Source organism: Macrosteles quadrilineatus, unplaced genomic scaffold (assembly GCF_028750875.1).
Source record: "Macrosteles quadrilineatus isolate MER2022 unplaced genomic scaffold, UCM_ALF_1.0 Scaffold_8__2_contigs__length_117827958, whole genome shotgun sequence".
In the NCBI taxonomy this organism is placed as follows: domain Eukaryota; kingdom Metazoa; phylum Arthropoda; class Insecta; order Hemiptera; family Cicadellidae; genus Macrosteles; species Macrosteles quadrilineatus.
This window is the reverse complement of record NW_026542601.1, coordinates 17274398-17287296: the sequence shown is the minus strand read 5'-3', so window position 1 is coordinate 17287296 and position 12899 is coordinate 17274398. Positions and strand designations below refer to the sequence as shown.

The following is a 12899-nucleotide window of genomic DNA, read 5'->3' as shown; positions in this document are numbered from 1 at the left end:
CCTCAAACCTAGTTAATCTGTTCTTATACTGAAATGTATTGACTATTTAAGTATGAATAGTTACACTTTGTACAGTAACCACTTTTTGCTTTGTTATCTATACAAATTTCAGGAAAGTTTCACAAAAAGATATTTATATTGTATACAACCCCCACCAATCCGAACTTGTATCATACTCTTCTCGGCTAATCGACCTTGCCATCGCCAATTGGTAAATTGATCGCAGTAATATCGTGACTATATCGTTTCCTTGGCCGTGTCAAAATAATCACCGTCACCTGCAATTGCAGCAAAAATCTTGTTTCCCACCCCTGTGATCACGAAACATCATCATCATCCGCCATCACAGAAACATATAGCCATCCTCTGTGATCGTGAAAAATTATTGATCATCCCCGTGGTCATTACCATTGTCTATCGTGGTCGGGCCTGATCAATAAATGTCAGTTAATTAAGGCCTGCCATACACGTTCCGTCCCGGCCTCAAGGCCTGGCCTTGAGGCTGGAACTGCACAGTTTGGCCGGAGTCGTCACCTCTCCACACACGCTCAGTCCGAAACTGCACAGTTTGGAGTTTTTGAGACGATTTTAATTTTTTTCAACTCTTTTCTCTCTAAACGCATTTCTTAATTTTTTTCAACCACAGTGTCTTTTGTGACTTTTGGGTCCGCCTTCTTCACAAAATCCAATAATTCTTGATAGGCTGCTTCCCTCATTTCCCTGTTGTGGAATTCTTTGTTTTTTATTTTCCAGATGCATTCGTGACCTCGGTATTTCTCTATGAATTCGAGTGTCAAGTCTCTGTCTTGACCAGGTAGTTATGATTAAGGTGAAGTACTTAACGAAATCACTACACAACACTACAACACTACAACGCCAAAATGCAAAAACTATACCTACAAAACAACAAACAACACAACTCCGATTATGCTTTCACCAGTAGTTGACTGACGATGAAGAAAGGATGCGAATGCGATAATGCTTAAAATTTATAGGGGGAGGGGGGAAGCAGCACTGTCTTGGACTGCGGGATTCGCCATACACGTTCAAATCGGCCTCAAGGCCGGGCCTGGCCGGGCCTGGCCGGACGTGTTTCACATCCGGCCGTCCGGCCAACGATCTGCCTGAAGGAATCGACATACACGTTCAGTTTTTCCTTCAGTCCATGACTGTACAGTCCGGGACTGAAGGAAAACCGGAACGTGTATGGTAGGCCTAATACGTGGTCATTTAATATGCTCCTGGGATAATCCGAGGAGCATATTAATAACCTTTTCTCTGTTACAACCATGTTCCCAGTACCTTAGTAGGTATAGGTAGCGGGGTAGTGCGGTAGTACTGTACCTTAAGAAATTAAGTCTTAAAATTCACTTTTTGTCTTTGTTTTTCCACAGGATCACAAATTAGAGGTACAGAGAAAAATTATGCGCTTCTAAATGTATTTTTTTATTAGGGATGTAGCCTAAATGTGCTTTCCTTGATTTTATTAATATTTCATCACAAATGCAATGATCAAATCACACATAAGTAGTAATGAATCTTCTAAGACATAGTGTTATAAACAACGTGATGTTACAGACAGTGTTCTTTGTCGGGACACTGCTGAATGAGTTGCTGAACCAGTTGTTGAAGCTGGCCATCTGTGAGCCGCGGCCGATGCATCGCAGCGCTCACACGCTCTACTCGGAGTATGGGATGCCGTCTGCACACGCTCAGTTCACATGGTTCTTTGCCACTTATGTCATTTATTTTGTATTCATCAGGTAAGTGTACTCTTTAAATATCCTTAGTAAAATAAAACATACCATAAAACTCCTTTTAACTGAACCCTGTTAAACCAAACCTGAGTCAGCTGAATACAAAAATACAAATTTTAATCAGTTTGAAAATTAGCTAGGGAACGAGAACTGTTGGTTGTAGGATAACTGAAAAAAATTTAATGAAACAGACCACGACTTATACCCTGATAAAGTTACTTACTTACTTACTAACAATCAACAATAATCTACTGTTAATGATTTTAAGATGACAGTAGTTATAAAAGGCCAAATTGACTGTTGTGGATCTCTTTGAACCAAAATAGTTTTTAAATTCCAACCATTGATTATCCAAAAATATCTGTTATCGAAATTGGCCTCAGCCCTGTTCTTTTGAATAATCAGGGGTTTTCTGTTATCCTGTTAATTAAGTTTTAACTCATTATTAGGGTGTTAATTTGTGTGGTAGGAACTTAAATTTGTGAATAGTTTAAGCTAAAAAGGTAACTAAGGACCTAAGGATGTTTTTTTATTTTGCACATAATCCTGAAATGTGTAGTTTAGTGGGGCATAAAAGCATGCTTAGAGCTCAATCCAACTATAGCCAACCCATATTAGTTATCTGTAGGAGCTGTAAGAAAACAATAAGTTTGACAAATAAGAATACCTACGCCTTGGTTTTGTTTAAGTATCAACATTGATCAACTGGTGTAAAGCTATATTGATACAGTGGATGCATGATGCAGTAGATCATGTATCAGCTGTTAAAACACGTTCAGTGCGGGCTACATCTATTAATGTAGTGCGTCACAAGCGCTCCTATCGGCCTACATCTGTAGTCTGGCAACTCCCACTACATTAGTTCAATATGAGCTCAGCAATTGCCGGGGAACGTTTTAATCGCTGCCAGCCTGTAGCTTAGAATGCAAGCTTTATTTTGGTGTAGGTTAATACTAAAATTTCGCGTAAAATCCCGTCTGGCAATGCTTTTGTCCCTGTTTCGGGGATTTTCTTTCTTCGAGCCACATCACAAAGACACTGACTACGGTACCTTTAAGTGTTTCAGTGAACTACGCCCACTCCCGGCGCAACGCAGCACAATCACCACTGCTCTTTTGTTATTCTTCAGACTGAAATATTTGAATGCCAATTGCGTTTGCTGATTTGGTGGCGCGCCCAGGTGACCATTGGCGAGCGCCTGGTTGAAGTTATGCCGCACTGAACGTGTTAATGGGATGTTGTAGTGGGATGGTATTGGAAAACTGGGATTTAAGTATATTTAAAATAAGTTACTGAATTAAACTGAAACTGTAACAACGGTCTTTCAATGTTGAAATTAGATTTTTTTTAGCTGATCCAATCCTATTTGGGATTTTAGTTAATACCATTATTTAGGCCTACTTATTTACTACATCAGGTTAACAGGTATGAAAGTTATTTTTTTTTGTATTTCATGGTGTGTATATTTAGTATATTTATTATTTGTTTGACATGTGTGTTGACTGTTGTAGACTTCACCATATGAACAACAACACAACTCTAGAGAATGTGTGGAAGGCAGTGATCACAGTGTCTTGTGTCTCGCTAGCCGTTGTCGTCAGTGTAGCAAGGTGAGTCAACAGTTGATGGTTGTTTGTGCATTTATTATGATAGTTGTAGATTAAACATACTCCTTTGTAGGTTGTCAAACATATGGACCCCAACTAATGACGGTGCTGTGTTGTTTACTATTTACTTCTTGATTCTATTGTATTAAACAAACTTAAAACTATTTTTTGTCGCACTGCAGCAAAAACATCTATTTTTAATACATGCGTTACAGGTTTAAAGTGCTCTTTTACTCCCTAGGGAGTAAAGAGCCGTTTTACTCCGCAGGGAGTACAAGCCACCTGTTGTAAACTTCAATCGCAAGAAATTAAATTGAATGTATCAAAATTATATATAGTCGATTTAATTGCTTGTAGCTTATAATGGAATCCATATATAACCCAAAGTCCCAAAGTACCAATGAACTTTTGAGAAAACTACAATTCATAATACTCAAAATGTTCGTCATGACGAGAAACCTTGTGCTAAACTACGTTACTTTATTATGCCCTAGTGATGAAATATACTATTAACTTAACAATATATTTGTATACCACTGCTTTTCCTGAGTGACGGAAGTTGTAAAGTTTTCCCTAATATACAAAAGGAACATTAATTAAGATGATGGCAGGGCTAAATTCTGGCATTTGTTTTAATGCTTCAAATTTCATTACGATTGGCCTTTATTTTGTTCCAGGGTTTATCTGCAATACCACACTTGGCAGCAAGTGGTATGGGGTGCTGTAGTGGGCTTCTTGTTTGGAACAATATGGTTTGCACTTACATACCTTGTGTTGACTCCATATTTTCCTATTGTTGTCACATGGTAAGTCAGGCTATTCATTGAATTATACAGTACTAGCCGGCCCGACAGACGTCGTCCTGTCCTAGTGTGGATTTATGTCAAATGCGCGTTCATTTTCAAGATGAGTTCGTTCGCATGGCTCAATCATGTCCTGGTTAAAGTTCGTTCGCTACGCTCACTCACCATTTGGTTGCTAATTAGCTGTTGAAGTTCGTTCGCTACGCTCACTCACCTTTTGGTTGCAAATTAGCTGTTCTCATAAATTAAAAAAATATATAGTGCTGCACCCTGTTGGTAAACCTATTAACTTTTTAATGCTATTGAACATCACAGAATCAAATTGTTTAGTTGCACCAGCTGTTAAGATTCTTTAATTCCATTTAAATATGAGTACTCATAAGGTTAACATGGGAAACTCCAGAGCCACTGAGGCGGAGCCCTATTGACGGATCTGCACCAAACTTCACACAAACCATCCTTGAATAATGCTTAATAATGCCTGAAAGTTTCATTACAATCTGTCGAGCGGTTTCGGAGTCCATAAAGGACAAACATACAAATATACAAACATACAAATATACAAACATACAAACATACATTGGATTTTATATATATATATAATAAGTTTCACTTAAACCAATATTAATAATATTTATATATTTACCATTTGTTCATACAGTCATAGTGGTAGAATAATCTGTATTGGTCGTAATTTTTGGTGTTATTCTGAATCTTAGATTTCTTTCGTAAAGTAAAAAAATTGATTGTACCTCATTGACAAATGTTTGCTATTAACATTAGTACTGAATGAATATTTTTACCCATTCTCCAAAAAAAAATATTACACATGGATACTTTTGTATTTTTTTTTAAGCAATGTAGAAAGTTTTTTTTATTTGTATGGGTGGAAATGACTCTATTCATGCGGGTGGAAATGACTCTATTCATGTTGACTAGGAGTCATGCTGTTGGATAATCTTCAGTATAGTAAAAACTACATAGTAAAGAAACAGTACAAAAGAGTAATATTGATTTAGCTTCTCAGCACATGAAAAATGGGGCATTAAAAAAGCACTAAACAACGAGTGTTAGTGTATGATTTAGTTTACCAAACTCCCTTTGAATGTTATTTGTTAAGTTACTGTAAAGTTACCATTAAGATGTGATAATGTCATCTAAAAAATTTGGATGGATCATATATTATTGCTAAGTTAGATGATGTTTGAACTTGTAAAGCTGCTACCACTTTCAAAACACATTCAGAAGAATATTTTATGTGCTCTACAACACATAGAGGTTATAATACTTCTACACAACTACTTCCTCTCTCTTTGGTGGGCAATAAAGAAAAGTGTAAGGTTTGAAGAGGTTATGGTTTGTTTCTCTTACATAAATTTGTTAAATCAACTATTAATTAACTTTCACAGGCGAATCTCTGAACTGTTGCTGTTGAGGGACACAACTCTAATCCCCAACGTATTGTGGTTCGAGTACACCAACACAAGACAAGAAGCAAGGGCCAGGGGTCGTAAGTTGGTGAGCTGCAAGTCACAATGACATCTGGTGGCTGATCTCCGCAGTTACTGGCCTCGTAAGAGGTAGCGTCAAGCCAGACAGTAAATACTCACAGGCCGACTTTACGGGTAACTTATCTGTTGTGTCTTTACGTTACGAGGTGCAATTATTTTACTGTGCTGTCTCGGTGAGAATTGTTCTTGTCAGTAACTTAACTGTTTTTGTGTTTGCCATATTTAATTTAAGTGACGTAAAAGACTCATAGCGTACTTGTTTCAATGGCATTTGTGTGTTACCGACTTGATTATTAAGTCTCCAAGAATGTATAACTTAGGTGCATCTATCTTTATGAATGGTTTTGTACTTAATATGTATTATGTATACTTGTAATTAGCTGTATAGATAAACTATACCACAGGCTATATTACATGTAGGAATGTGAGGTAGCCTATGACTTGGAGGGAAATGTTGTCATTCTTGCCATCTTCATCTGCTTCACCTTTTAATCGTGCACCTCTTCTGCTGCTGTAAACACTTTTCACTAGTGTATTACACTATTGCTACTGTGTCCATGACATCAATTTAATTGATATTTAGTGAGCATTGATTAAAAGACAAATTTCTGATTACTACCATTTATTAGTGGAAGGTTGAACAGTTACAAAATAATTTTAAAAATTTCATAGTTTTGTTTCTTCAAATAAGTTTTAGCTCAGCAATTTTTTCTAGTATAAAAGAATATTGTACAGGGTGACACAAAGGAACCGGACGTTTTTTAAATAAGTAGTACACAGTAGTTACATGGAATAAAATGGTTTTAATACTGTACATAGTGAGGTAAACATTTGCCATTTGTTACAAAACAGTCATTTTTTGAAAATGACGTCATGCATATGGTGGCCATGTACTTCTCTACAAATGTTCATTCTGGTCTGAAAATCATCTGTAACTCCGGTCAGGAGGTCTTGTTCAATGCCATTGATATCTTCTGTGATTCCCAACTTCAAATCCTCTAGAGTGCGTGGTTAGTGAGCATAAAAACGATCCTTAAGAAACCCCCAAATGAAGTAATCACTAAAGGACAAGTCAGGTGACCTTGGTGGCCACGGTATGTCACCAAAGGGAGAAATCACCTTGTTAGGAAACATTCATTCAATACTGCACTCACTCTGGCAACGTTTTCGTGTGTTCTCGAAGTTCTAGAAGCCTGGTGGTTTCTTTCTTGTTAAATTTCCAGTTGTTCGGAACCCTAAAACCCACCTTAATAGCGTAATTCGGCTTGAAACCGTTCCATGGCGTTCAATATTAAAATGTCGACTAAATTCCCACTGGGTTTTGTCGACGGATTCACCATTTTGGACTGAAGTTTCGTATGCGAAAACGCGATGGTCTAGGGTCCACTAAGCCATTTCAACAAAAATGGCAAGCCTTACTGAAGGTAATGACATAACCTCAATCTTCCTACAACGTACGACAACAATGGAACAGCTGTTAAAAAAACGTCCGGTTCCTTTGTGTCACCCTGTATTTAGGTACCCTCCACTCTTGTCCCTCTACAAGTTTAGTTTGTTATTACCAACAATACACAATATTGACGTAATCCTGAATTTTTCTAAGTTTCATGTAAAAATCTGTTAGACGTTTTCAATTTACAGATATTTTATTTTTCACAATTTGTGGTAGAATTCAGGAGCAGTTACTGCCTCCTTGTGTTTATGGACTTTTACATCATCACTAGTGTCGTGGGGCGCATCCACACCTGGCACAGCCAAAGTGTTAAAGGGGGATTTATAGAGTATCAACCAACCAGATTTTAACTACAGGAGAGGTTTAATCTAAAGAATTTTCGCCATGCAAATATTTCTAGGCTAAATATGTGTGATTATTAATTTGCATTAAAGTATATAGGTAAACAAGAGATTAAGGTTCAAAATATTAACCTCAGGTCTAAATTTTTTTTTTAATAATGTTGATAGGCTAGCTTGATCTTTGCATTGTACTATTTTGGGGGAAAAACATCATTTATCAAACAACCATAGGTGTAAGTAAAATGTTTGGTGATTTAATATTCACTGTAATACTGCCATATTGTTATATAACACACATTTTAAATGTAATAAATGTATATCTGTACTATTAATGGAACAATGCGATTCTATGAAATAAGGCCTAAAGATGTTTATTCTTAATTTTGTTTTAGAGAGATAAGTATGGGTTCTTGTTATCCACAGGTTGTTTTTGCTTTGTCATTATTGTATAATTTATTCCCAGTGCAGTATTTTCTTGTTCCATGTTAGTACTAGTATTCGTCACAGAAAAGAATGAAACAAAGAACTTTTATGTAAATGTTGTTTTGGCCTGACCAATCCCCAAAACCGGTTTTATGGATAAGAGGATTGAGATGTAATTGACGATAAAACCACAATACAGGGGTTTTGGTTGTATTTTGATGAGTGGAAGACCATTAGGACCCCAGTTAGTCGCCTTAAAAGTGTACCATTGAAATTTTCCTGCCTTATTATTTCTTCTCTGAAATTTACATGTTAGCTGGTTAATTTTGTTAGAGTAAAATCCTGCTGCTGTCTTTTAGTCCAAACAATGTGTCTGTGTAACATTGTAAAGTTTGTTATATTTGTATTTGACTGGCTGGGTAGCTGAGTGGCTATCAAAATGTCGCCGGTTTGATCATGAGAAAGGTCAACGATTCTTTTATGGTTCAAAACTGGACCCAGCTGTCCCAGATCATTGGGCTTTAAATAAATTATCGAAGAACCAGCTGATCTTGGTCAGTAACAAAGCTACACAGTCATCTCACACCATTCTAAGGTGGCGGCCCCATCTTAAATAATTATCGATCATTTGCTGTTCTAGAGTTAGTAAAGTGTGTGGTAATTGTTTGGTGACAGACAGGAACCCCTAAAATGCTTTTTACCCACCTTTAGAGTATTTTGACTTAACCTTACTCGACTTATGGAAATGTAATAATAACAATAGAAAATAACCTTTGAGAAAGAATTGCTTTTGTGTTGAGTTCTACATTTTTGTCCCTGCGACAATATGGAACATGTAAACAATTTTTGTAACTTTGTCAACACCATTTATATGTTAGAAGTTATAACTGTTCATGTAGTAATACATAACAGTGAAGTATCATTGTATTTCTACTTTAAAATTCTTGTAGGCTTCAATCTCCTCAATTTGTTATCCAGAATGCATAAAGTGCATTATCTACGGCCATGGATATCCTTGAAGCACACTCAGAAATAGATATGCCAACTACATTCATTGCATGGAAAAATATATATCTGTAATCCTATTACCGTCTATGAGTCAAGTAAGTCTTTGCATTTATTACACAATGTCCTGGAGTTTTTTATATTTTGCTAAGCCAATGGGATTATCACAAAAACCTGACAATTTAAGTTATAATGGTGAATTTCACACCAGACCAAAAAGTGAGGATCAGCAGGCTAACAATCTTCTTTTTCTTACACAAATAGCATTTTTTAACATTTTAAAAGTCCTAACCTTGGTCTTGTTTCAAGTTCAAGTAAAAAAAAATATTTTAGCTCAAGTAGTGAACACTGTATCTCACTTTAAAAATAAACAAAAAGTGAAAATAGTTTTATTTTATTTTTTGGCAAGTCTTAGTGAGTCTATAGTGGTTAACTAATTTATTTGCAGGAACGGAAAGTAACATTTCCAACTTGCAAAACCCTTTTTTGGTTTATTAAAAATGATGTTCTGCTGAGTATAGGTGACACGTGGTGATAATGCATTAATGTCTAAGCTTAAGTTTCTTAATGTTTGATACAATAAGACAGACTAATTAAAATAAGCCTTTCAAATGCAATGCTTCCTGTATTAAGTAGAGTAGAAGCAGTTTTGTAAATCATGTCTACTGTTTATGGCACTGTCGAGGTAGCATTCTTGATCAATTGAAGAAAGATTTGCTTCTAATAACGCAATCATAGCCGTATTTGTACGAACAATACTTTTCTTGGAACACAACGCACAAATAGATTAAGTGAATAATTATTGTGATTGATTAAAGTTGTTTTGTATGTATGTACCTAGTGAATTGAAAATGCTTTGCATGCATTTGTAAATATATTTTTTGTATATATGTGTAAGTTGTATATAGTTTATTGTAATAAATAAAATCTTATGTTTGGTAAGAAGAGTATTTTTCATACTTTGGTCGGATAATACCTCTTGCATGTAATCTTGAAACCAGAGCCAGTCTTGGATGATGTGGGGCCCAGTACAAATATTCAGAGCGGGGCAAAAATTTAGGATAACAACTAAACAAAAACTCAATGTATAATATTGCCAATAATGGAATTGCTTCCCCTAGCAAAGCCTAAGGCAGGTTCTGTTTTAAAACAAACTGAATAGCTAATAATTACTGACTGTCTTGCATCTTAAAATTAGAGGATATTATTAAAATGTTCATTACATTACAATACCTATAACCGATTAATAATTTTCAAAACCAAGCCAAAAGATGTATATCCATTATTCTCAAATTTTATTCATTCGATTCAAAGACATTTTTACACAACAACCAGGTGGCTCGAGTATGTGCAAATTCAAATTGTGGAGGCTGCAATCGGTAGGTATATTATTTTTTGAATCTCAGAGATTTTCTGAGGGGGACAGAGAAACATTAGTTACTAATTATAGAGGTTTTTGAATTAGTGAGGTTTTACTGTAACTTCTTAATTAATACTTAATCGTACTTTAACTAAGACCGTTTTTTAATTACAAAAATCACTACTCATAGAGAGGTTATGCTTACCTTAATGACTTCTCATTGCCACTGATTGTGATACAACTTATTGTCCCAACCACTCACTCATTGTTTAATCAATTATTAAAATTAGTCTTAACAGCTGATGAGTGATGTTCGAGGTTTTACAATTTTACTACTTTTCTCTCGAACCTCAGTTGCCTAAACTTGTACTGGTAAGTAACAAAACAGTTTCTAAGAACTGAATTGTCAAGTCTAGTTTTTAAAAACTGTAGTAGGTAAATAGTCTTTACACGATCGTTACAATACCCAAATTACCTTACCTACCCTAAAATATCACATTTATATGTTGATAAACTTTTAATAACGAGGACAGGCCCGTTTTTGACAATGTCAGCGCCCTAGGCACAACTAATAGTAGCGCCCCTTTGAAATATACAGGGTGTCCCATAAGTAAACAGCCAAACTCCAGGAAATGGTTCTATGGGTAAAAAAAACAAAAATCAAGAATAACACAAATGGCTTTGTGAACCAGATATTCGCCATTTTGTTTTTTTTTTCACATGAAATTTTTATCTTTAAAGTTTTTCAAGCGATCATTATGAAACTTGGTATGTATGTTAAGGTAACAGACACCCATGTTAGAAAAAATCATTTTGATTCATCATAAATCTTCAAAATGGAGGCCATTTTAATTTTTTTAAGCTTAAACTACAAAACAATGGCAGATTTTATGAGAAAACGACAAGAACATTTTTATTCGGAATTTTAAATTCCCTATCAAACGATACCAAGCTCAAAAAGATTGAATAATAAGAGATAGCTGAAGTATCACGATTTTTAGTTGTAAAATGGGACAAACCTGACTTGCTTAGCCTTTTTCTACCCCATTTTACAACTAAAAACCGTAATATTTCAGCTATTTCTGATTCGATCTTTTTGAACTTGGTATCGATCGATAGGGAATTAAAAATGCCAAATAAAAGTGTTTTAGTAAATTTTTTCATAAAATCTGCCATTTTTTTGGAGTTTGATTTAAAAAAATTAAAATAAATGGCCACCATTTTGAAATTGTATGATAAGTCAAGGTTAATTTTTTTTTACATGGGTCTCTCTCTATATCATCTATGCCAAGTTTCATAAAGATCGGTTGAAAAACTTAAAGATAAAAATGTTAATGTGAAAAAAATGAAATGGCGAATATCTGGTTAATGAAGCCATGATTTTAGAAAAAATAATTCTATTCTCGATTTTATTTTTATATTGACCCATAGAACCATTTTGGAAGACCCATAGAGTTTGGCTGTTTACTTACGGGACACCCACTTACGGGGTGACCCTTTTAAAATAAAAGGGTGGGCCCTTTTAAAAGGGTAATCCGGGAATTATGCATGAATAATGTTATATTTCTACCTGGAATTGTCAATTTACCACGATCGCGCATGACAACAGTGACCTTTACATGATCGTGGGAGACGATAATATGTCTACACAAGGCCGAGAGGGATGATCAGAATATTACCGCGACCGCAGAAGACGATGATGATCTGCTCACGACTGCGGGATATGATCAACATTTTGCCGCAATCGCGGGAGGCAATTACGACGTCTTCACGACCGCTAGAGACGATTACGATCTCTACATTACCGAAGGATCACAATCGGCCGCGAGGGATTATCAGAATTTTACCGCGATCGCGCAAGACAATAATAATGTCCACACGACCGAGGGAAAAGATCAGAATTTTGCCTCATTAGCGGTAGACGACGATAATCTCTTCACGACCGTGGGAAATATTTAGAATTTGCCGCGATCGCGGAAGACGATAATGATGTCTATACGGCCACGGGAGACGATAATGATGTCAACACGGCCACGTTGGATTATCAGAGGTTTACCGCGATCGCATGTAAATACAATTACAAAATATTTTTTTTATTTTCCAATTTTTGGCGCCCCTCAAAAAAACCAATTGCCTAGCGCCCTAGGCACGTGCCTACCGTGCCTATTCGGTAAATCGGCCCTGAACGAGGAGACAATTTTCCATGGACTTCTACGGCATACTTGGTTTGTTTTGAAGCTTAACTATCTGTTTGTAGTGTCAGGAATTCCCCACACACGACTCCAATATGAATTTTTTTGGAGTAAATGGATTATTTTGTCTGACTCAAATAATTGACTTAATCTAATCCTCATTAACAGTTCCCACCCTCCGGACAGCTCACCTTTACTGCTTCACCACTTCCTACGTCATGGATCTGTTTTCCTCCCTTCCTATAGCATTTTAGGTTTGCAGATACCTTAATCTAATCGTCACAAACAGTTCCCACTCCGCACGGCTCGCCTTTACTATTTCCTTCACCACTTCCTACGTCGCGGACCTGTTTCCCTCCCTTCCCATAGCATTTTAGGATTGCAGATACCATACTCTAATTGTTATAAACAGTTCCCACACTCCGGACAGCTCAACTTAACTTCTTC

At 36.2% G+C, this 12899-nt stretch overlaps 1 protein-coding gene across 1 annotated transcript; it reads left to right on the top strand.

Annotated features, from left to right (window-relative positions):
* The first annotated feature begins 881 nt into the window (after nucleotides 1-881).
* LOC129000227 (dolichyldiphosphatase 1-like) lies at nucleotides 882-9834 on the top strand. Its single transcript, XM_054427182.1, has 6 exons — nucleotides 882-939; nucleotides 996-1204; nucleotides 1579-1763; nucleotides 3269-3367; nucleotides 4042-4170; nucleotides 5577-9834. Exons 1-6 carry the CDS (start codon nucleotides 882-884, stop codon nucleotides 5704-5706), a joined length of 810 nt encoding a protein of 269 aa, XP_054283157.1. The 3' UTR covers nucleotides 5707-9834.
* The last annotated feature ends 3065 nt before the right edge of the window (nucleotides 9835-12899 follow it).